This window comes from Cyprinodon tularosa, unplaced genomic scaffold (assembly GCF_016077235.1).
Source record: "Cyprinodon tularosa strain WSP-4 unplaced genomic scaffold, ASM1607723v1 ctg45, whole genome shotgun sequence".
NCBI classification, from domain to species: Eukaryota; Metazoa; Chordata; class Actinopteri; order Cyprinodontiformes; family Cyprinodontidae; genus Cyprinodon; species Cyprinodon tularosa.
This window is the reverse complement of record NW_024039174.1, coordinates 1490157-1516922: the sequence shown is the minus strand read 5'-3', so window position 1 is coordinate 1516922 and position 26766 is coordinate 1490157. Positions and strand designations below refer to the sequence as shown.

Below are 26766 nucleotides of genomic sequence, written 5' to 3'. Positions count from 1 at the left end.
AACCAGCAACTTTACATCAGTGGAAGAGGCAGAATTTAACATGATTTCCAATCGATTTGGTTTGTCAACACATCTTACATTATGTTACAGGAATTTGCTGGGTTTATTAAAAGGAAAATGCCAGACTTTTGCTATGACATAATAGTATTACAAGATTGTTGTTGACTCAAAGCTTTTATAAGTTTGCATTAGTTTCATTTGGACAACTTAAAGATGGTGTTGTGCCAAACATTTTCAACTTTCCAGCTCATCTTCAAAAGGGCATGTGTATCATTGAAATTTAATCACATATTGATATACCAATCTTATACACCGTGAATTGTTGTTGGTCACTTTTGTTTTTGTTTCTGCAGGTTATACAATGTGTAAGCAGGAGGAGAAGATCTTCCATCCCCGTTTGCTGACATTCCTGCGCTAGTACATGACCACAGCTACCTTCCTGTCCGCTTTGATGGCCTTGTGGACAACGCTCTCTTGTACATTACACAGAAGCTCAATAAAACCTTCCTTTGCAAAGGGCATTAGCCAAGCTATGTTTTTTGGGTCATTTTTTAAATCTCTGTCTTCCATGTGTATACCATCACAGTAGTGTAGGTGGGGATTTCAACATGCTACATCTATATATACTTGTGAAGGGGACTATTGTACCAATTTTAATAGCAAATAAATGTCACTTTTATAATGGTTTAAAAATAGGAACTTTTGTGTAATTACCCCTGATATATAATCCGAATAGTCTACATGAAACTTCAAAGTGTTACCTTTAATTTGAAACTTGGATTATGCTTCTACACCAAGAGGTTGCCACACAATAAGCCTTTTTTGTCAGTATTTCATATTCTATTATAACAATAATATTCATATTATAAAAGTATGTATTTAAATATAAATAAATTAGGACTGTGAAATAATTAATCACACCCAAATAAAAGTGTTTATTTATATATATATGTATATATATATATATATATTTATATATATATATATATATATATATATATACATATTTATATATATATATATAAATATGTATATATATATATATATATATATACATATTTATATATATATATATATATATAAATATGTATATATATATATATACATATTAAAATATATATATATATATATATAAATATGTATATATACATATATATATATATTATATAGGTATCTATATAGATATCTATCTATATAGATATAAATATCTATAGATATATCTATATATCATGTTGCCATTCAGTACACTGAGTTTTAATAGCATATATTGATTTAACATAAATACCTTGTGCATGTGTATATTTATTGCACCTGTATGTTCTATTCAATGTTCTTTTCATATGAAATTCCATGGTTATAATTATTCATAAGTGTGCAGTATCATAACTACATGTCTGACTTTTGTTTAACAAACCAAACAGTTTGAGAATCGTTAGACAATTGAGGAAGTTATGGTTATTTCAGTACATGCGCCTTTAAAACACAATGTTACGAATGAGCGAGCTGCCTGTGGCAAGATGGCCGCCACGTGCGGACGTCGACCCCCATTGGCCAGCAGCGCGGACGAGACATCTAGCCTTTATTATGGATATCTATGGATTGTACGGTCGCCGCCATTTCGTAGGCCGGATCTCACTGAACTCTGTGTTAAGCTGCAGTCCCGGTTAGAAGCGATGCCTTAGTACAGGGCCACGCACAGTGAATGCTGCCAGTTACCTCCAACCCCGAGGAAGCAAACGGACCGTTCACGGACTTTTAATTTTTAGATACGCATGTGTTTGGATACGCGTTGTATATAGTTGTGTGTGTTTTAATAAAGCTCTTTCTTTGCATAAACAGCTTCCTGGCAAATATCATTTTCTGTATAAATTCATTCATGTCCTTGATGGTAGCCTAATAATTGTGTAGTAGTGTAGAATAACATAAATACACAGCATATGAATGAATAAATATATGAATGAATAAATATATATTCATAAATTTATATATAAATATATATATATATATGTAAATTTCTATGTAGATATATATGTATGCCAACCAATCACGAGCGACTTTACTTGTTTAAAAAGAAGTGGTTCCGTCCAATACTCAGTAAGAAAATTAAAGCCTGGCGTGGCCACGTGTGGTTTTGCTGCCAATCACGAGCGATTTCATTTGTTTGAGAATAGTGATTTCAGCCAATACTGAGTAGGTTATTCAAGCCAGACCTGGCCAGCCGCGCGGGTTTACTGCATTCATATGCTAATTAGGGCCATTAGTACAGCTGATCGCTCTCCACATACGTCAGAGTCCGTTTCCGACAATTTGTGGCACGACAAACGCGGACAAGCGCGGGTTGCAAATTGTCGGAAACTGATGAAAATCAGGCAGATCTGCGGGAGTTTACGGGGGTTTACGGGGACGAAAATCTCACTTTTCATGCAGTGAAATATTTGAGGAGGAAGAAGGACGGTAAACATCAATAGCCAATCCTAGTCACTATACACAGGGGTATACATATTTTACCAGTGGTTGTCGTTGTGTGGGCTATGAGAAATAAATGTATGAATGAAGATGTCTGTGGGCACGTGTCAATGTGTATATGTATGATTTTATACACTGCCTGGCCAAAAAAAAGGTCGCCACCTGGATTCAACTAAGGAGATAGGTACGAGCCTCCTATTGGATAATTACTGCATGGCCGATTATCTTTCAGCTGGAAACAAGTTATTTAACCCCAACTGGTGCAATGACTTGCTTCTCATTTCCTAAACAACCATGTCGAAAGACACATCCGGTGGTCGTAGAAAAGATGTTAGTCTGTTTGAGAAGGGTCAAATCATTGGCCTGCATCAAGCAGAGGAAACATTGAATATTTAGAATATACTGTTAGATTAATGTTTTTATAGGAAAAACCAGAGTACCTGGAGAAAACCTGATGGATGGATGGATGGATGGATGGATGGATGGATGGATGGATGGATGGATGGATGGAAAGAAAGAAAAAAAAAAAAAAAAAAAAACAGAGCCTGTAGTTTTCATCTACTGGCCGTTAGAGGATTTCTTTTTTCGGAACAGGCCGTTGAAAAAGTTTCTAAATCCCCCAAAGAAGACATCAGTTTTACTGTTTCGGGGTTTTTGGAGATGACTTCTCAAATATTTTAACACTACAGTCTCAACTGGACAAACAGTGTCTGATGTCATTGCACTGTATATCGCTTGATCCGAGCCAAACTCCTCTCTCAGTTGTTTGCGGATATCTGTAATGATCTTTTTTGCTAATTTTTCATCTTTAGGCAGGTCTGCAAGTTTCTTTACTTTCTTTCCCGACAGATTGGATAAGATCCGTCTTATCTCTGATGACGTCAGGGGTCCGCCTCTTTTCTTTGAACAGTTCAACACTGCGGACATTACAAAGAAAGCCAAATGTCGGTTCTCATCAAATGTTTCTTCTCTTTTCCTGGGCAGATCAAACGGAATCTTTTCAAAAGAAAAAACTGGATCACCAGAGACAGATGCAGACCGGTCGGCATTTTCCTCCAATGTACATGGTTTGCTGTCTGACCCTGATTCTTGGGAAAGGTCTTGTTCATTTTGGGGTTGGGGAGTGCTCGGCCCTAGTTCTTGAAAACGATGCTCATCCGGTTCATTTTCCTCCAATGAGAAATTCTGAACACCGGCTTCTGGGCTTGCTTGTCTTGACAATGTTTCCACCAGATCATCGATCTTCGAGACTAAGCTGCACACGTTGTCTCCTTCACTTATCCCCTCCATTTCTTCTGTCTTTACCCAAAGAAAGCATTTTCCAAGGAAAAGCCTAACTTCGTCTTCAGTTCTGGCATAGAAAACTTCAGGGCAAATTTGGATCTCCCCAAAGGTGTCTCTAGTTTTCTTTATGGAGAGGTCAGAATCTGACAGCCAGTTTTCATTTGGAGGAGAGGGAATTTTACTAAAATACTCCCTCATGACATCTGAGTATAATTGATCAGTCAGTTTCTTTGCAAATTCCTGGATCATGTCATCCAGAAATGGATTTCCAAGATGTTCGTCACACAAGTCGTCAATTTCAGATTTGATGGTTTGGTAATCTGGTTTGGGAATGTCTTTTGTGTCCTTCTGGCCTTTTGGTGACGAAAAGTCCGGCGTACGTCCAAGCAAAATGCTTTGGTCCAATCCGTAACGGAACAGCTTCACCAGGTTGGTGTCACCTGCAAGTAAAGCTTTCTGCACAGAAGCGTACATGTTCTTAAACTGCTGTATGACAAACTGGGAAAATTCAGGTTTGGCGATTGCGTCGGAGCTGCCAGTTCTGAGCCTTGAATGAAAAATGTTTCTGATGTTGAGAACGATTTTTTCAATATTAAAAAGGGGGTCACCTGAACGGCTCTGTGGTTTTCCAGCTGAACTCATTTCCTCTATGATAGTTCTGCTGATTTCCTGCGACAGTTCTGCTATATCAAAAGGATCACCCCATTGTTCTGGCTCTGCGTCTTGATCTAAGATGTCTGTGGCATTAAGAATTATATCAGCGATGCCATTGGTCAGAGACTCCTGCAAGGCCGGAGTCATTACAAGTTTCTCTGAAGAGAGCGATCCAGTCTCTTCTTGGCCTGAAGACGCTTTGAAAACATGCATCTTTGTAAATAAACGGCAGAATTTCTCAGGGAAACGATAACGGATTTTCGCCACATATCTTCGGATACAGTCATAGGTCTCTGAAAGCATTTCTCTGAAGTTTTTCAGATTACCGAAGCATCGGCTCACGTATACCACTGGTTTCTCGGAAAACTCAGGGGTCTGTAGGATCTCGTTTACCAGCAATGTAACCTTATCAGAGACCTCCTGTTCCATCAATAAGTCTATCTTATTTCCCTCAGCAATCCATTCTGGTTCAACATCCAGAACATTTGGGATTGCTCTTGAAATCGGGCGGCTCAATGTCACATTGATATTTCCAATGGTTTCCGGTTGTGTTTTAGCAGCCAACATCTTTCCAATCATTGGAAGTAGGATTTTCAGCGTCTCCTCCACACATTTCTGGAATATGTTGGTGAGAATGTCTGCCAGGACTTCAGTCGTGTGTGAATCCTTCACACCCTGTAAAAGCAGGGTCCATTCTGTTGGAGAGAATGTGTTCAGCTGTTGTCTGATTAATTCCTCCAGGTTTGGAATGAGGATGGGGATGTTCCTGTTCATTTCTGATGTTGAAAAAGGCATTTCTGATACTGAATTCATTCCTTCTGGGTTGTTAATGTGGATAAACGTTCTGTCGATCCGCATCCAATGCTGCCCGTCTGGGGAATGATTTGAATGGGTAACGGCTCACTCACCGTGACGTCACAGTTCCATGAACGTTGACGCGGTGTGGGGAGGGTCTGTGGGCGTTCCCATTCGCTCCGTCAGAACTTTCATTTCCATTTTATTTGAGATTTTAAGAATTCAGTATTTTAATGAATGTGTGGAAAAAAATAAATGATTTTAGGATTTATAAACGGGGCCGATTTTGTTTCTTAACCTGAAATCTGTCCCTCCTCAGCCCGCAGCTCAGCTCACCATCCACCGAGGCTTTTAGTTTTTAATTTGGGTTTAGAGACAATGCTCCGTTTATGGTTTATGATTAATGGATAATAAACCGTTAAAAACTGCAGAGAGGAGCGAAAAGGCTCCGAGTTCTACAGCAGGAAGCAGCGAAAGTTACAGATCCGCTTAGAAGAGCGACTGGAGCAGCAGCAGCTGAGGAGATCACTATAGATATCAGCCTCATAACTACTATATATATATATATATATATATATATATATATATATATATATATATATATATATATATATATATATATATATATATATATATATATATATATATATATATATATATATATATATATATATATATATATATACGAGAGAGAGGGGGAGAGAGAGAGAGAGGGAGATAGAGAGAGAGAGGGAGAGAGAGAGAGAGGGAGATAGAGAGAGAGAGGGAGAGAGAGAGAGAGGGAGAGAGAGAGAGAGAGAGAGAGAGAGAGAGAGAGAGAGAAAAGTCACAGTCAATCACACATATTATCACGTTATATCATTATAAGAAGTGATTAAAAGTTGCTCATCAGATCTATTCAGTCTTCCAGATACTGCAGGGTAACATTGGACCACTGAGCACTCATTGTGTGAAAAATGATGCCAAAAATGACAAAATGATGAACCATTAGAAATCCTGTTAGAGAGGATGCACATCTGGTGGAGCCCTCAGTCAGAGATGTGTTATACTCCCACCTCCAGGAGAGCTTCTAGAATCTAGGGGCGGCTAGACATAGAGTCTGAGTGGACCATGTTCTCTGCCTCTATGGTCAGTGGGACCACCAATAGCTGTGGCACTGAGGTCTGGAGTTCCCTCTCTTAGGGGCAGGCACCAAAATCCAATGGTGACCTTGGGCAGTAAGGGATGCTGTCAGAATGAAGCCTGGCCAATAACAGATCATAAAGTTGTTTCTGTTTTTAGTGTTAATTATCCCTCTTTCTATCCTAGACATAGTTATGGGACAGGCTTTGAGTATAACTGTTTGTGCTCTTTTCTATCCTTTTTTGACATTTGGAATTCATCTGGTTAACTACTTCTTTCCCACACAGAGCCAGCTATGGAGCTAGTTAACCATTACCATCTAAAATATAGAAGGCATTCATCTATCATTGCTTATGTTCCTTTAGATTGCCGCCTTTAACTCCACTGGTGTTGGCATATGGCTGCTTGGTTCTGCAGCAGGTTTCTTCCTGTTAAAAGTGAGTTTTTCATGTCTGCTGTTGCTGTATACATGCTCAGTGTAATGGATTGTTGGAGTGTGGTTAACAGAATGCAAGATAATGTCTGCTGTGGCTACATGGTAATCCAGAAGGAGTGTGCCCTGCAGTCGCTGACTAGATGCAATCAGCTGGGTCTCCTTAGATAGAAAACTGCTAACCAGTCTGACTGCATTATTGGGTTCAAGTGTCTCTGAAAAGTAACTTAAGATAATATGTGCTGTGGATTTCTGCTATATAAATAAGCCGAATTAAAGATGTAGAGAAAAAAAATAGTAAAAATGGAGGTTTGAATAATTGTATCTGGTGAAAAGCTTTGTTTACATAATTTTAACCCTGTAGTCTTGTCTAAAAGGAAATGAATCATTAAGGTTTTATTGTATTTTATTATTTTCACAACAAAAACAACACAAAATATTTCAAGTTAGATAAATAGTATGGATATAGTTTCCTTCACATTGTACACTGAGTGGTATAGTTAAAGAGCTATGAACCAGAAAACGAGGAATCAAGAATTCTGGATGTTGAGTACAAGTTTTGGATCAAAAGCAGATTTTTATTCGAGTCATGCACAGGATCACTTCTCTTCTTAAAAATAACAATCTACCATTAAAAACATTATAAAAGTAAAAAATATCAAAACCAACATGTGCTGAGTTGATTTAAAACTATATTCTGCACAAGATTCTCTGTTTGTACAAACATCCTGTGCTGAAATTGTGATGGGTTAATGAAACTGACACTTCATTTTCTCTTTTTGTTTCAAGGCCAATAGAGTGCGACACACTGATCTAAACAGTAATACTGCTGTCAGCGTATCTGATTGGGACTGTTATGTGCTATTACACACTGACAGGGAGCGACCTGCTTCTGTTTGGCATGTGTAAATTGGAAATAAGGACTGTTTGGCTCTGCAGCGATTCTATTTTTGCCGCAATCTGGTGTAAAGAAAATAATCTTGGTGTAGAAAAGGGAAAAAATAGATTCAGAGATACAGTTTTGAGACATTCAATCAGCAAATCAAGGGCTTTAAATATGTGAAGAGGTTTAAAAAAAGATACCCCACCACCACCATCACAAATATCTAAAGAGATAAGAATCGTCTTCTCCTGTGCTTCTGTGTAAATCATCTCTACTTAAATTAGTAATTTATCTGCAATATGCAAAAAAGATGTGAAAATCCCTTTATTGTCCCACAATAGGGATATTCACCCTCTGCATTGAATCCATCCCCTTGGGGAGCAGTGGGTTGCCATTGCGTGGCGCCCGGAGCAGTGTGGGGATAAGAGTTTTGCTCAGGAACCCAGAGTGCAGGCTATGGGGATCGAACTAGGTACTTGCAACCTTCTCAGAGCACAAGCGCACTACTCTAACCACTAGGCCAACACTCAGTCAGATGTCAGTCTTATTGTGACCAGATGGAGAAAAACAGGAAGTACAGAATAACTTTTGGGTGGGGTGTGGGGGTGTTCAATGTTGCAGTCAAACAAAGGTTATTTGCGGCACTGACTTAGAGGCATTTTAAATAAAATTAGTTCATATTAAGCTACGGTTCAGTGTCCGATTTCCTCCTTTGGTGAAACGATTTGGATCTTTATTTCTTTTTTTATATTTTAACAGCCTTAGACTTTTTAATCTGACAATGCTGATAAAAATATTTGCAGATTTCTGCAAAGAAACTTTGATCATCTGAAAAAGATCTAAATACATCCTAAAGAGGATTCTTCCTTCATTTAAGCCATATAAAGTTAATTTTGTCAAAGATTTTCACATTAAGACATTTTGAATGAATCCTACACTTAGAAAGTATTTACACAACCACAAAGCGGCCCCACTGTGAACCTTCACGTTTATGTTCACTATTTCACATTTAAGTAGTATTAGAATAATTTTATACATTTAAAACATGTTAATTAAAGCGTCTGTTGCTATGCAGGGCTACTGCATGCATTAATATAGAAATTCAGAAGTGCTTAGTTTATAATAGATAAAAAAATATATGATAATACTGATAATGCTACAGTGGTTAGTCAATATTTCACAATTCAGAATAACAAATGTTTAAACTGGTAGTAGTAAGAGGTAAATAGGACTGCTTAAGGTAGAAGAATTCAATATGAAAACTCTCATTGTTCGGAAACAACAATGTCAGCGACTCCGTGCACTTGTGTCAGCTGTTTACAGTCAAGGGATGCCACCAGTTTTCTGGGTCCAGGTTGGTTGGGGATGAAATGCTCCGTCAGGGTTACTGTAGCTTGGCCTCCAACATCACTAAAATAGGCAGGGAGAAATCAAATGTTGGCATTAATGGATAAAGACTAGGGAGCCTAAAAAAGATGACGAACAAAATGATATAGTCTTCTTACCCTACAACTACTTCATGGCCTTTCTGAAGGCCCAAGCCCTCCACTCTGAACACAACATCCTTCAGAATACGAGTCAGTGGGTTGGTGAAGGTAATCTTAGCCGACATCTCCTTCCCGACCACAGCTTCACCCAGAGGCTGGTTTAAAAAAAAGGAGAAGCCTCATGAAGGACAAAATACTGAATCGAACAATCTACAGAATTTCTTGGTAATATACTTGTTACATAAAGGATTTCAGATTCTTATTAAAATCCTACCGTAATCTGGAGGTCAGGTGTACGGAGTCTGAAAGTTGTCTGGTTGGCCAACACCTGCTTTGTTTCACTGACTCTCCCTGACAATGTCAGCATCAGAGCAGCCTGGTCCACCAACTGGTTCTGGTACTGCTGGTAGGGCAAGATCCATTCAATAACTTTTTCTGGAAGCAGAAGAAAACACACATTTGACCAACAGAACAATACCAAATATCAAAAACTGCATTATTGTCTATATATATATATGGGTGAAACAGCACCCCCTTCTGGTGGTTGGTCACGCTAAGTGTAGTTAACTCTGACATCTCGTTGCCAGTTCATAAGAGATGGGTGCGAGGTAGGTTCACTGAGCTTAACACTCCAGTAAAACTGGGTTAGCTTGATGCTAACAATAACAATACTGTTCCGTGTAAGGTGCTGTACCGACTGTGATGAGCCTGATCGCTGAGCGTTATTATTCTGTTCTGCACAGATAAACATTTCAACTCACCCTGTCTCCTGGCCATCATTAACACAACGCAGAATCGAACCACACTATATGAAAGCGTGTACCGAGGTTACATATATACCACTTTAAGTAAGACAGACAGAGCAAACCAGGGGAAATTTGCAGCTATAATATGGTCACAAAGTTGATTAGCTTCTGCCTGTGTCGATATATTAAACAATATCCTCTGAAACAAGACCAGACTGATTCTGTAGCTTACAAATGAAAACATAACCTAACATGCAATGATTTCTTGATTAATGGCATTTTCTAAGCTGCACTTTTATAACATTCAGGAATCACTACTTTGGGCAACTCTATGGAGTAATTGTGAAACAAGCTGTTTTTACTAATCTAATGAGATACTATAACCCTGGATTGGAATTGGGAACTTTCATTTGCACCATATTTGATCCAAAAACATAAATAAAGGACTTTTAAAATCAAACCTTCATTGGGCAAAAGCTCCACAGGGATCTTATCCTTCTTGATAGCATTCTTCAGCACGCCGGTATAGTACATTACAGCCACCTGGCTGTGTAGAGTTGTCTGTCTGGGCTGTGAGCTCTGGTTTTTCACCACAATGCTCAGCTTGGCGTCACTGCCCATCCTGGGCCCCTCGCCATCTATCTTCACCTCCACCTTCACATCCTCGGCTGCAGGTGCACAGTAGACGTCTGGCTTGCTGCCATAACGACAAGCTGTCTCCACAGCAATGCGCTCCTCCTCAGATTCTGTCCAAGAATGGGATAAAGAGATATGGGAATATTATCCTGTCCGTAGATTTAAGATTTACATAAACCTGCAGAAGCATTGCTACGCACATGACTTTCCAAAAAAAAACAAAGCAAAAGGAGATGCACATTTCCATGTTTTAAAGACAAATGAGAGGTTATGTAGTTTTGGAGGAATCAGAGAAAAGTAAAACAATCTATTAAAAATAATATTCCTAATAAACCATTCCTTTTTCAGATAGCGAAATGGTATGATACGATTACGACCTTTAATTTTTCAAGTAAAACTTGCATTTCATTACCTTCTTGATGTTTGTAAAGGTGTGTGATGTCTTCACGCTCATCAGAGCCCACTGCTTTGGTGCTAATGCAATGCCCAACAGCTTTCTTTTCACTGTAGATCTGGGAGAAAGTACCATCAAGGTTCCTCTGCCAGTAAATTTTATCACTGTTGACCTAAGAATAAAATATAGTAAAAAGGATTATCCAATTGACAGATAACATTTTATTGTTTAATTGTTCACATCTTGAAGGCCCTGGATATCATTATTCATAATCCATTAATTTTATAAAGGAGAGGTTAGCTGACATCTCCTTACCAAATACATAACTAAACATTGGCTGTGAAATTGAAAGAGCATTGGTTCTCCGGGTTAAAAAGATCTGATCTGTAAATCATTTGAACCTTCAGCTTATAATTTTAATTCAATTTAATTCAGTTTATTTTTATAGCACCAATTCACAACACATGTCATCTCAAGGCATGATTCAAAATTTTCTATCTAAGGGAAACCAGTTGATTGCATCAACTCATTGACTCAGATGCAATCCCTCACACTAAGCATGCTTGTAGCGACAGTGGAGAGGAAAAACTCCCTTTTAACAGGTAGAAACTTACAGCAGAACCAGGCTCAGTGTGAGCAGCCATCTCACGCTGCACCCCAGAAAAAGCACACTTACTTCAGCAAAGACGAAAGGTGTGTCATGTTTGAGGTAGACATGTCCAGAGCGGATGGCACTGACAGAAGCAGGGCCACAGCGGAAGGTGCCCTGGCTTGTCTCCTGCGGTGTGGAGTCAACAGCCTGCCAGCCCCCATTCCCAGGAGGTAGGTCTGGTCTTGCCATCCAGCAATCGTTCCATACATGGAAATTCCTAGATAAAGTGTAAAAACATGGAGGGTCATTTGGGAATAGGAGGTTTGATTAGAAAAAATCTAACTTATCCTCATTCTATTTTGATATATTAATTAGCCAAATCAGAGTCGGTAATTGTTAAATTTCTAAGCCGAATAAAGAAATTTGATCCTATTTTAGACTCAGAAAATATAATAATTTTAAAAGTATTAAATATTTTTAAACTAAACCTTTCTATTACATATAGCCTTTGTGGCCTCAGTATGAACCTGTATTTCCATATGTGAACTGCTGATTCAGGAAAGCAGAACATGACTGCTAACCAAAAAACAAATCGTCCTCTTTACAAAAAAAAGATCCTTTTAATGAAAATATGTTAAATGGATATAAGGATGCATTTCCAAAATACAGAATTGATGAAGTAACCAATCTTACTTTCTCCATGATTTTCTGTGGATGAAATTAATAGGCATTTCTCTTTTATCCTGCACAACACACTGTTATTCCATTGTGGTGACAGACAGATGATGTTATCTGAATCAGCAGTCAGGTCTTAAAGGCAATTGTGGGTGTTTGAAAGCATAACATTGGTTCAGAAAGAAAATGTTTTTGCTTTTTATCAGCTGATGTCCACAGATTGCAATATTAGATTAACTAACTCTTCTCTCTAAATGTTTCTTGTGCATGGTTATCATCCCTTATGAGCTGCTGCAACACCTTGTTTTTTTGTTGTTGTCTGAGCCTAGTGAATGGCAAGTGTTTCAGAAGTATTTCTATTTTTTTTCTAATTCACCACATGCATAACATCAGCTTGAAGTGAATCACTTTGTGGCAAATTGCAAAATGATGTAAGAAAAATGAAAGTAAACCTGTCTGAATTTGAGTGGCAAGACAGATTGTTTCCCTTTTTTTAACTAGCATGCACTTAAATCTTACCTCGTAAAAACAGAACGATTATGTCTAAAAAAGTTAGATTTCTAGGGTTCCATCTCTACAATATTCTCCAATATAAAGAATTCAGATGACAGACGTACCAGTTTTTTTTTGTGTGTGTGTGTGTTTTGAATCATAAATTCATCTCAACTTTCACAACTGGTGAACACAGTTTGTTAAATCTCTAACATACCGGTACTACAATGGACTTTCAGTGGACAAATCAATGCAAATCAGGATTTTCTTCCTATTATTTCATTATTTAGTTGCAATCACTCCTTAGCATTTTTTTAAAAGATGCTGGACTGTCATGTGCTATCATTCCGACTTGCACACAATTTCTATAATCTATAATATACCTCCTGAACAACAAACCTACCCCTTAATTATAACATTTGAAATAGATGCAATATACTCTTTTAACAGATAAATCATATGTGAGAGAGCTGTAAATAGCTACAGCAGAGGACTTCTCCAAGCATTCCAGTGTAAGGGGAGTGCTTTTGGAGAGGACCTAAATTTAAAGTGTCTTCCAAAGGTATGCATTTAGCACCTGGTGTTATCATGTATGATGCTCTGTCAGTCTAAAGTTGTTCTTACCAGACAGAATCTCTGTTAAGGATGTCAATTGGCTCCAAATTCTCATCAAAGTAAATATCTGTGGTGAGGGATACATCAGTGTCATGCGCAGACTGGAAGTTGGTCACACTACGGGCAGGGATGCCAAGGCAGCGCAGCACTGAAAACATGGACAGACAATGGAATAGCTTTACCTTTGCAAGTGCAATTGATTACTGATCTGAGTTAAACATCCAGATTATAACTTTAGATCTATTACATTGCAGTGGCTACATGAAAGATACATAAGTGGATCTGTTTGCAACAAAAGTAGCAGGTATGACAGGAATGCAAGTGTGATGAATTTAGGCTATACGTGAGCTATGGCTTGCTATCTGAGGCATGTGCTAAAGTCAGCGAGCTATCATGTGAGGTTCCCTGAATACACAGAATAGACAGAAGATATGGCTCCGTTACAAAGTTACAGAAAGAGCTGATGAAAAGAACCCGATAAGACCAGAAAAATGTTTGGGTTTCTAATTGAGTTGACTTTTGAGCTGATGGATTCCAGGGTATGTGTGCTCTGTGGATTCCTTACGTGCACACAATCCAAATAAACATGCACAGGACACTCCTTACAGATGGCTTCAAACAACTTTCACGTCTCTCTGTGGTTTAAACCCTCCCTATAAACACTCCCTCCTTACTCTCATACACATACACACCCACAAGGGCAGCTTGTGTGTTTATTTTTCTCTGGCTCACCTGTTGTAGTGACCCCGGAGAAGACCCAACACTGCCCATATTTCACGGGTATGCCATTGGAGGAATGGTATTTCCGCAGGATCTCCACACTGCTGCTCCAGCCTGCAGGAGAGACGCCGTCAGAGTAGTTCCCAGACCAGTTCCCGACCAGAACTCCATAATCATCCTGGGCATTTATCTGGAAAAAAAAACAACAACAAAAAAAAAACATCGTTATATTGGTTCTTTTCCCATCTATCATACTTTCTATGTCTTTGCGTATGTGGTGTGCATTTACTCACCATGGCAGATATGACTCTGACCACATTGACTGGATCCCCTCGGCCGGATGGAGGCATATCACTCTTCTCCAGGATGAACAGACATGCATCCAGGATTCCCTCATGAAACTAGTAATGCAAAAAAAGGGTTTGTTACGAAAAGTTCATTCAAAAACACAGTGATGAAAAAACACACACTGTTTAAACAGAATTCTTTTCTATATGTCAAAAGAGTACGACTTTAGAAAGTGTAACTTTCAGAAATATAAGGTGAGACAATACTTGAGAGCTTTTCGACAATTTCAGACAAACTAAGGCAATATTAGTTTCAAGGATATATTAATTCCACTGATAATCTCTCTACAGAGTTCAACTATGATAACTTTTATATGCAGAGACATGTTGAAACCACAGTCATTTGTATGAGGTTGTTGTTTTGTTGTTGGAACTTGATGTTATAAATAAACGCAGTTAGAATCAGGTAGAAAGCCGTTGGGAAGTTTATGGTTAGGATATAAAATAATCCTCCTCTCATCACCTCATGGAGCAATATTCAATCCCTGAAAAATAGGAAGAGAACGGACCATCTAAAACATTCCACTATATGGCTGTCCATCTAATTGAAGAGCAAACTGAATTAATAAAAAAAAAATAAAAAAAAAAGAATAAAACTAGCCTATATGTCCATGGTAACTGGTGAGAAGCTGCAGTTGATTGGTCAACTTTTAGTTATGCACGCCACAAATTTTTAAAAGTAATCAAAAGAAGGACACTGTTTAAAAAATATATTTAAGCCCTGTTTGCAATTTGATACCCTGGTTAGATGAAATCAAACATAGATCTTTTGCCTCGTTACACACACCTGGGGATATGAATAATTAGCACTACAGCTTTCAGTGATTTTTTCCATCTGTCTGGACATGCAAAAGATTTCAAGTGCTGGCCTTAACGTTACAAAAGCATTTCTACAGCAATTTTAAGTGGTTTGAAAAAGTTTAACCAAATCAGAGGTTAACACAACCCAAGACTTTTCCTAAATTTAACTGTATTTCAAAAAAATTGCCCTGCTTCCATATCTATAGATGCTATCAATGCAGACGGATACATAGTTGGCTCTGTTTTTAGGTAACTATAAACCCGTGAAAAGTTTTCCAAGATTTTTCACTGTATGATATACCTAGTGCAGTTTTGAATCTGCTGTAAAGTGGAGAACTCCTACTGACTAACGGTGCTCTAATTAACCAGCAAAGCAAGTTTATATCACATTACAGTCTTATCCAGTCCATACCTGCCCAAAGTTCCAGGTGCGAGCACCAATTTGCTTCTCTGTGCCGTAGTAAATCCTTCCAGTGTCGTTCAACACATATTCCTTCCTCTGCTCTTCATCATCCAGGAAGACAGTATCCTCTAGGAAAAAAACATGAAACTGTATTTCTCACTGTTCATTGACATTAAACTTCGAGTAATGCAGCCAAGAGTCAGTTAAAATCAAACTTTCTGATGTCTTTTTATCAAATAGACAACATTTGGGTATGGGCTTGTCCATGGAAATAACCCAAAATCTCCGTTATATCAACCAGTGACTAAACAGCTTAAGAATGTGAGTTTTTTCTCCATAAATTGGTGCAAGTCCCAAAGGTCAGGAAATGGTAAGAAACACAATGAATCTATGGACCTTGCTGTGGGGCCCTCAGTGGTTTATGGGAAACAGTCTGTTTTGAGAGAAATCAGCGCTGCAGACTTGGGCGTTGGCCATTTCACATGAACATTTCTTTTTTTTTTTTCTCCCTCTCTTACTATCAGCACTATGATTAAACATGGGTGGTGGAAAAAGCACAGTAAGAAAGAAACAGAAAAGGGAAGCTTTGAAGGTATCAGGATCTCTAAAATGGGCATCAGAAAAACAATAAATAAATAAGTGGAAGGAAAGGATTAAAAGTCCAAGGAGACAACTGGGAAACAAGGGGACATTGTTTGGGAGTGTAAAAAGGAGGGGGAAGGAGAGCAAAGAATAACTCAGGGATGTGCAGAGGTAAAACTGCAGCATCTGTCAGCCGTGACTGTTCCCATTTTCCCTCCTTAAAAGAAAAAAATTCCCGGAATGTGAGAAGAAACACACAGGAGGATATGAAGGACGATGCTGAAAAACAGCTCGAAGAGGCCAGGGAGTGAGGCTCAGGTCAGCAGATAGCAAGAAAAAATTAGCTGAACTGGGTTGAGGAGGCGTAGAAAAAGCAGGAAATACACATGGAGGCAGTTATAGCCCAGAAAGAAAGCAGGTTTTCCCCAGCTGCTAGGATCACTCTGAACTCAGCCCTGTGGCGTTTTATACAGCAATTGTTGGATTTTGACTTTTTATGAGCATGCGGGACAGATTGGGTTTAGGAAGAAGAGATTGGAAGTGGGGAAAAGCGGATTGGGCGCTACTCCAAAAAATAGAGGAGAATTTGTGCTCCATTGCACATATTCTCCTCTATTTCAAATATCCTGCACGGTTCATTTGCCAAACTCAGCTCAGTAAACAATAAAGCTCATTTCCTTAAGCTTTCTTATCTAGATAAAATAATAAGCATTTGCAAAAAGAAATCAAATTAATTCTCATTTTTTCAAACAACACATAATCAGTCGTCATGGAGATTTTAAAAGAGATTTCTAAACAGGGATTTAATACAGTGAAAATATGTCAACACGATGCAACTAAAACAAATTAAAACCCTTTTATAGCAAAAAATTGGGGAGATCCATCTAAATTCTTTTCAGCAAAAGGTAAATTAAAGAAACAATCTGAACAGGTTCAAGAAACTTTGATGATTAGATGCAATCTGCAGGCAGCTGCATACAATATACTGTAGATCTTTTCTAGGGAGGAATGCTTCTATAAACCATGTCTGCACCCATACCTGCAAGTCAGAACTCCACCGTGAAATAAGACAGCAGAGTTTGTCCAATGCCTTCAAATGCATTTACACCTTCAACTTTTTTTTTCCCGTTGTTGTGATGCAGCTTTAAATAGCAGCTTTGCAAACCTATGTACTGAGATTTTTGTCTATTTTGTTGGCCAAATAGTTGAAGCACAGTCAGACGGTTCATATAAGCATGCATTTTCAAGGCACATATTCTAATTTTGATTGAAATCAGGAATTTAAATTGGGACAATCTAGCATATCAAAACACTTTGATCTAAACTGTTTCTGTGCAGCTTTTATTTATTCCCTTTCTGCATAATAGAGGCCCATCAAACCTGAAGTCTTCTGCAGTAGCTTCATATCTACATCCTTCAACCTCCTTCTCTTACAGCTCAATAAAAGTTTTTCCACAGCCTGATGCTACGTTTCATAGTAGAGAATATATGTCCATGGGAATGTGCAGGCTCAACCCCCCCTTTACACACACACCTAAAGGGTTTTTGGTTTCATCTGAGCAGAGCACCACCGTCCACATGTTTTCCACCCCTACCCATTTACATACTGGTATGAAACCGTTTTAATGGGTTTTCTTTCAATAATGGCTTTCTGCTTGCCTATCTTCCATTGGGCTAGATGTGTGCAGTGCACAACTAATAGCTGTCTTGTTGACAGATTCCTACTGCTGAGCGGAGGATCTCTGCAGTTCTTCAGAGTTACCATGGGCCTCTCAGCTGCTCCCTTGTTGTGTGCTGTTGCAGTTTAATTTACATTTTGTTTCTCCTCCTTAAATGAGTGAAAATGGAGAGTTTTTTAAACAAAACTTGGGCCCCATTTGCAGCAATACTTTATCTGGATGCCTTAGTTTACTTTAGAAACTGGGGGCTAATTGAGATTCTGGAATGAGTCGGAGAACAAAATCATTAATCGGTAATTGTTCAACAGAAACCCAAAGATTTCGGTAGAACAATCTTCTGTGGAAGCTTCTATGGAATCATTTAAGTTAACGTACATGATTGTCAATCTGTTGTATGGGGTTCTGAGGGGCTGAACAATTGGCTAGGGTGACCAAACGTCCGTATTTCCCGGGACATATCCGTATTTCACATCCTGTCCCGGGCGTCCCAGGTTTTTTTTAGAAAGTGACACCCCACCAGGTGTCCAGGTTTTCCCAAATGAAAATATGGTCACCCTACAATTGGCACCATAAAAGGCCAAGAAACACAGCTAACACCGTCACAATGTATGTATGTATGTATGTATGTATGTATGTATGTATGTATGTATGTATGTATGTATGTATGTATGTATGTATGTATGTATGTATGTATGTATGTATGTATGTATGTATGTATGTATGTATGTATGTATGTATGTATGTATGTATGTATGTATGTATGTATGTATGTATGGCTTGACAATGTGAAAAAATGTTTTAGGAGAGTGATTACTTTCATTAAGCGCTTGTATGTTTAAATCTCTGCTGGATGAGGAGCATATCTGGTAAGGAGGTTGCACTTACAAATCAAACAAATAAGACTTTTTGTAATGTTATGCATTGAAAGTGTTCTGTGTGAGATTTGTTTAGATGTTTTACAGATGTTTAGTCTCAGGGCAAAAGTAGATCTTATGTGTAAATGAGCCGTCTTAACGTTTGTTTTTATTTTCAGGGAAGATACTGTTTTGATCACAAATGTAGCCAAGAGCCGTGCTTGAGAGGGCCAGCTAAGTGTGCCGAAAGCTTTGAATCAAGGCCAGGGGAGTTACATAACTCACATTCTTACCCACAGTCATGCTGCTGCGGCTTGATGGACAGCAACACACTCTTTGACTCCCCTAACCTTCCTCACTCATGTGAAATGCTATATCAGTGCTCTTTTCAGAGAATAAAGGTCCATACAGTAATCTCTTTTCTTTAGGAATCCTCTCAGACTAATTAAAACTTACTTGTAGCAGAACAGAAACGTTTTAATAACAACACTCTTCCAGGTTTATTGATATATATCAATGAATTCATCCCAATCATACAACCTTCATTATATTTCCCTGCTATCTTTCCCATTTCTAGCCTACATCAATGCAGGTTTGCAGCTAACAATTATGTCAGTTATTGAATTATCTATAGATTTTTTTTTTATCAACCAATCTGTTAACAGAAGGTACTTAATAAGATCTTTTTTAATTATTTCATCCATGAGTAGCTGAAACATTTTTTTTTTCATCCTAAATGCAAAATGCATATATTTCTTACACAGTTTTGGCTTAATTAGGGCCTACTTTTCTGGCTTTTTGTTTCTTAAGCAAACTTTATCTTTTAGAGTTTGCACTCTCCATTTTAAGATTATCCAATCACTTAATCAGTTGCACATTATTTCATAATTGATTAAATTAATTGACTGTTTCAGCCCTATACTTATGCAAACTAGGGATGCGCGATATTGGGATTTTGGCCGATATCCGATATGCTGATATTTTAAAACTCATGTAGCCGATAACCGATATCGATACCAATGTTAAAGCTGGACAAAAATAAGTAGTCATTGAAAATTGCAGTTTTGTTATCCATTTCTGACACTTTGAAAAATAATATACTCAAATATATTTTCATATGCTGATATCAAATTGATTTTTAAAAACGCGGTATCGATCTATTTTACTTTCAAAATCTCATAAAATTTTATTGTTCTGTTACAAACTTTTTTAGATTTTTTTAGTAAAATGGATCGATACCGCGTCAATATATGAACATATAAAAAAATGGCAAAATTTCGTGAATTTTCGGGGGATTTCGTAGCATAACGATGACATATAGAAATATTTTATTAGTAAAAGAGATTGATATGGTGTTTTTAAATGGCAATATATTAGCATAGGAAGATATTGTGATATTTTAATGTATCAATGTTTTTTCCCTCGTCTTTAGAAGTTTTTAAGTTTGTAAAAAAGAAGTTTTTGAGGAAGAGGAAGAAGTAGTACTCAGAAGCTGATCAAATATCGGGTTAAATATCGGTGGGGTGGCCGATGTCCGATATTCAGTTTTAAGGCCGATACAGGCCGATACCGATAGGGGGCCGATTATATCGTGCTATCCTAATGTAAACCCTTTTTCCCTCTTCCTCCTTGCTGCCAGCTTACCTTCACACCAAGGGTTGAAGAGCACGATGATGTCCTTGTTGGATTTGTGAATTGTCGGCACCTCATCCTTCCCAGACCGAGTGGTGATGGTGAGCCCGTACAGGCCGATCACCATGTTGGCTGGGGAGTTAACCGACAGCCTGATCTTGTTGCCGTTCTGCTCTGTGATCTTGGCCTCCCAGCGTTCATCCTCTAGGTGGTCCACCATTGGAATAATGACATGGGTCCCTTTAGAGACAAGGGGCAAAGGACCTGGGACACACAAACCAGATTATGCATTATATACAGTATATAGATTGAGGGATTTCAAAATGGTGACATTGGTTTTGAATTGTTAGAGCTCTTTAGAAGTTACATTGTTTGCCACATTCATTGACATCCTGTGTACAAGGCCTTCATAATTACAATAATTTCACACATAGCATATTTTCCCTCTATTAAATCCCAGTAAATATGACCTTTAATGTGATAACATCTATTCAATGGATGACCGAAAAGGTTACTTGGGTAGTTTGGAAAGAAAGGTCCTGTTTTTTAAAGAAATCCCCCAACATTCAAAACCTGCATTGGTCTGAAAAGCTAAATATTACTCTTATTTGATAAAAGAATGACAAAGTAAGTTAAAGTCTCTGAAGAGTTTAGTAAATTCTGCATCTTTCCGGATGGCTGCAATCAACTGGTTTTCCTTAGATAGAAAACTTTAAATAAATTGGACTGTAAGATCTGGTGAACTGTAAAGTGCCTTGAGATGACATTTTTTGTAAATTGGCACTTATATAAATAAACTGAATTGAATTGAATTGAATTTGTGATAGCTGGATAGAAAAAAAAAATTATAAGCATCACATCCAAACAATGAGTAGATATTAACATTTATATTCATTAAGTTAGAATATCTTTGTAAAGTTCTCCTATTTCAGAATTTCACATTGTTCTTGCTTAGTCCCACATATATTCATTCAACTCAATGTGCTTCTATTAATCTTTTTAATTCCAGTTAAGATTTAAGGTAATTTTAATTTAAATTTGGGTTAAAAAAAATCTAATGATTTGAGCACAGAGCTTATGGTTAATTTAACTCATTCTGAACACAGATTGAGCTACATTTGTGATAGTCAGGGAGTTCTGAGAGCAAAGTTTAAACCACATATGTATCCCAGCCCCTCCCAGCTCTGCACTTTTTTTTTTTTAAGTAAACAAACCTTCAAGCCTGGAATTCCTCCAACACATTCATTCTTTCCATTTGGAAAGCAAAGCACATGTGTTTTAACAGTTGGTTTAAATGATTGTCTTTATGTGAGTGATAGGCTGTTATTGCCTCAGAAGCCCGCTGACTGTCCAAAACACTGAATGCTCTCAACGGAAGCATTGGGTCTCTGTAACTCAGCTAGATGACCATAATCTGACTCCTGCATTAGGTTTATCAAGAAGCCATTGTTCCCCATCTGACCGCATCCAGGACTCCGTGCCCTTCCTCTCCTCCCCGTGGATATTTATTCAAAAGGAAATCTAACCGAAAGCACTGTCTCTTATCTAAAGAAACAACTTTTTCCTCAAAATAAAATTAACTTTTGTCCAGATGACTGATTTAGAAACTTAAATCGCTTCAAGTACTTGATGCAGACACATCCCTTTTAATGCAGCTGAGAAAAATCCTAGTAGTTATCTAAGCACTGGCTGATAGTGAAGCCTTGCTATGCATAATATGGTCATCTATCCACAAGTGTGTAGTATGGGGATGTAAGATTCCAGAGGGAGGTGTCTGCTGTCCTGAGGTCTGGAAACTGTTAGCTCTGAGGAAATGTTGGGAGGAATCCAGATCCTGAGGCAGTTATCGCTGCAGTGCAGCTCAAAGTGACGACCTGAGCACGAACCCCTCAGCATCAGCAGCCGTGGAGTGGAGAGAGTTAGAGAATGAAATCTGCTGGAGTGTAAATCTCTGAAAACTTTGCTGTAATGCTGCAAAAAGCTGTAACCAACATCCTGACATTGGACAGTGACGTGCTTAAAAGCGTGTTAAAAAAGTGCCACTCAGCTTCAGCTGCGTTTTGGGAAATGACAGAAATGTGATGAAGACAGTGAGGGGGGGATGAGGAGGATCACTGAACCATCTCCTCCCTTTAGAGCTTTTGCAGGAAGTCTTTGAATATTGTGTGAAGCCGCTCACACCCTCTGAACTGTTGCCATCAGGAAACCAACAGCATAACATCAAAAGTAGAACAATCAGACTGCTGCACGTTTTTTTTGCACCGAGCTGTTGAAAAACTGAGCCGCGATTAAGATTTTGATCTTCACGTTATTCTTTCTATTTAGGAACCTCAAACTAGGCCAAGAAGGCATCAAATTTGGCATCGCTACAACTTCTCCTCCATGTCTCAAGTAAACAAATGGAAGCACCATGAAAACCCCTTTTTTTTCTTAACTGACCTGTTTTCAGCTCCAAGTTCACCTTATCCGTGTCAGCGCTGAAGGGCCTGTTGAACTCTATTTCGATCTGAAAGGTCTGTCCTCTGCGGATGATCAGCTCGTCCCCCTGGTACAGATCAGTGTGATGCTCCATTCTATTCTGACCAGTCTTGGAACTCAGAAGGTCCACCGAGCACACTGACAGCTTGACTTCTGGGTAGAAACACACAGAATAGAACGAACAAAAATTCAATTTCTGGCTTTATTTCTGGCTTTTTATGATTTATTCAAAATGTAGAACAAAACTTTGATTCTACCTTCGAATTCCTTCATTTCTCCATTCTCAGGCTTTGGTTTGACAGGCTCAGGCACCGTGACAGCAGCAGGGGTCTCGGGCTTGGTGTATTCCACCTTATCTGTGACATCATAAGAGGTACTGTTCTGACGCTTACAGCAGCATGGACAGATCTTCCTGAACCAGCGACGGCAGCCTCCCTCCTCCTGCTTCTTCCCTACTTCACTCTGAATGGTAACTTCCACCCTAGTAGGTGGAGCTGCTCCGGGGAAACGCCCGATTTCAGATGGGTTCCGAACTGTTAGCCGCTCACCTGGCATTCTGAAAGATGCAGAAAAAAAAGAATATTGGCTTTTTTATTTTTTGGTGAACAAAGGCTCTAGATGTTGCATACCTTAAATAATTAACTAAGAAGTAACTATACACATATAACCCATCCTTTGTTGGATGGAGCAAGCAGTTCTCTTACTTAACCCTGTCATAACCCGGCATAACCCTGTCATTTCAAAAGAAAATCTTTATCAGACTTGTTGGAAAAACTGCAAAAATTAACCAGACAAGAAAGATAAGCTATCAGAGTGATGGCATTTAGTTTCAGTACATTTCATTCCACCTCCACAGCAGTTTGTGTGATTTACCAAAGAGCTCCAAAGCTCTCTCTCTCTCTCTGCATCTTTAAATCATGAAAAGGTCAAAGACCTTTTTTTCATGTTTTTCCCACAATGACATCACATCTAAATTAGACGTTCAGTCATTCCCCAAGCATTAGAAGATCTTTCACAGACCTGGATGGGTAAACTCCCTGTGTGTTCTAGCATAATTCTTACAAGCAGCTGGATTCAATTTGCTGCACCCAGCCTGCACATAAACATAAACTGCAGATTAATGTAGTTAACATGATCAAAATGTTTTTTGTTTTTTGTGTGTGTGTGTGTGTGTGCACATATGGTTTTAGTCATTTAGATTCATCATTTAAAGATTTATCTTGTTGTCAAAAGACAGATTTAAACAGAGTTTAAGTAGAAGCATTAGATTTATTGTTAGGAAGAAAGTGCATCCTCTTTTAATCCTGGAGCTTTAATTTTCAGAACATAAAAACATCTGTCTGGAATTGTTTATTTAAATTGTTTGAATCTAATATAAAGTGGATGTAAAGACTGAAACACCAAACAGATTAAATATGTTATTTAATTATCAAAAAACAACAACCTATAAGTCAAATGGCATTAGTGATTTTAATCACTAGGATTTAAGACAGACCCTGGAGCTTTTAGTCAGATACACTAAATAATCTGAGCAAATGATGAGTAGCAAAGGAACCTAATAGAACGCCAAGGCAAAAGAAAACAACACTGAGAGGAACAGCTTGTGTAGAGTTTCTCACATATGTAGCAGATTTTTAATGCATCCTCACCTCATCTCAAAACAAAGAATACAGAGCTTGACTTTACTTAACCAAAGAGTCTTTATCTGCAGCCACTCTCTGGGGATTTTCCTGCATGTCTGTCCACTGCACTGCTTTTTCTCCAAAATATCAACATGTTGTAACAATACTGAAATCATTTTAAGTTTATCTTAGAACTGTGCAAGCATTTCTCTGTTTGCATTCCATTGATTGATTCAATTACAAAATATCTATACATATATAACAATGTGGATGAACAAGATGTTCGTATTTGCATCAAGGGTTTCTTCAATGCAAATCATGTCAAATGGACATAGCAGGCTTTTTCAAAAGCAGTGATAGCAAAACTATGTAGCCGTGGTCAAAGGCCAGTGAGGGGGGAGTCGGGTGGGGTCCCTCAACGCATCAGGCCTTGAGAACCCGTGCTTAAGAAGAATGTGTGTGCAGTTGTGTGGATGTGTGTACCATCTATGAAAGGGTAACTGGTGAAGTATGCTTCCAGTGGGAGTTTTCCTTTCTTTTACTACATGGTTTCAGATGGTGAAAAGAAAACAGTTCTCTTCCTCTTCTGTTTTCCGTATTAGACAAATACTTACTGCATGTTTCTCTAAGACTATTATTGCCTTTATAGCTTAAAACTGTAAATCAAGTAACTTAGATAAAGTAACTGATATAAAGATCGATCAAAAGAACTAAGTAATTTGAGAGTTGCTGTATTTTTCTTACCTTAACGACAAACTTATAACACAGACATCAACCAAGTTTGGAATAAAGTGGTTTTAATCCTGTTTTCTCCTTCTGCCTATCATTTGTGCATGCATCAGTGTATAAACCCTCCAATCCACCTCTGCTTGGCATACAGGATGGTTGCTAGGCTCCCATACGGGATGAAAGCTGCACATTCTGCTCAGCAATTAAAATGAAAAATGGCCTGTTTGTTTGGGGATGTTAGTCTCCTTAAAATAATCTTTCAGTGCTGATATGTCAGAGGACATGTCAGTGCATTTTAAAAATCCTGTGCATTTTATAAATTAGTAATACAATCTCACTTTACAGTTTCATTCCTAGACTTCTTCCTGCATTTTAGAGTGAAAGTTTAGAAAAAAGCCATGGTGCAAAAACTAAAAGGAAGCCCCCCTTTTCTCTAACTCAGACTTGAAGATGCTTTAAGTTTAAACCAAAAAGGTTGTTTTAAAATGTATAATTTGTCGACATGCACCTATTGACTTTGAATGAATATCACAAAAAAAATCATAGAAAGATTGATAGTGAACCCAGATTGATTTAATCACACTGTTGTCGAGAATGTGCTAACATAATAGAAAATTATAAGATTTAGACGTGGTTCTAAGTTTATTCAAAGAGTTAAAAAAAAGAGTTCTTTTTTTTTGTTCCAAAAAAGATCATTTTTAACAAAACAAAAATAAATACCTTATGATCATTTACAGAAACAATGTTTCTGTAAATGATCATAATCATTTCTTGGTATGAATTTGGGTTTGTTTCTGAACATTATATCCTAAAATATATAAATGCTGAATTGAATGCAGGTTGTAAAAGTGAGCAGAATCTTTGGGAAAAACAAATATAAAAGGCAGCTGTTGAATACAACCAAACAAGCTGAAGTCCTGATAGGACCTTAACTAATCAACAAAGTGAATTTAGGGAGTGAAGAACAGAAAACTGGGCAAATATTATCAGCATGAGACAGGATTTAATCTTCATTTTCAACAAATGACGCGTAATCTAATAAGATTTCACTTTCTCTAAAAACAAGGCATAACAATAAAGCTTTAAGTCCAACCCTGAAAAAGAATGAGAGAAAAAAGAAAGAAGCTGACCTGTTTTTTATTCTTCTTTGGATCAGCGGTGAAACTTCTTATTTCTCCTGGGCCAAAATACTGCGCTCTCTTTAGTTTATTGGAAACTTTTGTGGAGACGCGGGTCGCTCTTGCTTTTATGAACTTCTACGCTTGTCCAGGAGCAGCTCGGTACTTAAAGCAGAAACACGCCCCTCTGCCTCACTGCTGATCCCCACCCTGTAACTGAAATCACCCCACACCCACCAGAAGGTCCCGGTTCAGTAAACTTGATTTGGTAAGCGGTGCGTCATGTATGTTCCTGCTGAGTGATGGAGTGCGTCTGTCTGTACAGTGTCTTTGTGGTAATAGGGAGAGAAAATGTTTATTCAATAAGTTTATCATGAAAAAGGGTGAGAATTACAGCATGGATAGATTCTTTTTTTTTTTTTTTATCTTTAGTGGGTTAAAAAACAGAACATTTCTATCTACCTGACCTCTTAACAGATCCTGAGGTTTAGCAGACCCATAACTTTCAATTTTGGTGACCCTTGGTT

General features: G+C 38.1%; 1 protein-coding gene across 1 annotated transcript; it reads right to left on the bottom strand.

The window, feature by feature from the left end:
* Positions 1–7311: 7311 nt before the first annotated feature.
* tgm1l1 (transglutaminase 1 like 1) lies at positions 7312–26411 on the bottom strand. Its single transcript, XM_038300460.1, has 14 exons — positions 26252–26411; positions 23028–23326; positions 22732–22923; positions 20305–20556; positions 15555–15673; positions 14288–14395; positions 14007–14184; positions 13284–13422; positions 11577–11769; positions 10919–11072; positions 10332–10616; positions 9399–9559; positions 9143–9279; positions 7312–9047 (listed from the first exon to the last, which is right to left on the bottom strand). Exons 2-14 carry the CDS (start codon positions 23323–23325, stop codon positions 8903–8905), a joined length of 2361 nt encoding a protein of 786 aa, XP_038156388.1. The 5' UTR covers position 23326; positions 26252–26411; the 3' UTR covers positions 7312–8902.
* Between the last annotated feature and the right edge of the window lie 355 nt (positions 26412–26766).

What these genes read in the sequence shown, in the direction of transcription:
- tgm1l1 (XM_038300460.1), bottom strand. Translation starts at nt 23,325, where the DNA reads ATGCCAGGTGAGCGGCTAACAGTTCGGAACCCATCTGAAATCGGGCGT. An exon ending in CCTTTACAAACATCAAGAAG is followed by an intron (nt 10,617 to 10,918) that starts GTAATGAAATGC and finishes ATTCTTGGACAG; the next exon opens with AATCTGAGGAGGAGCGCATT. An exon ending in GGAGCTTTTGCCCAATGAAG is followed by an intron (nt 9,560 to 10,331) that starts GTTTGATTTTAA and finishes TTCTGCTTCCAG; the next exon opens with AAAAAGTTATTGAATGGATC.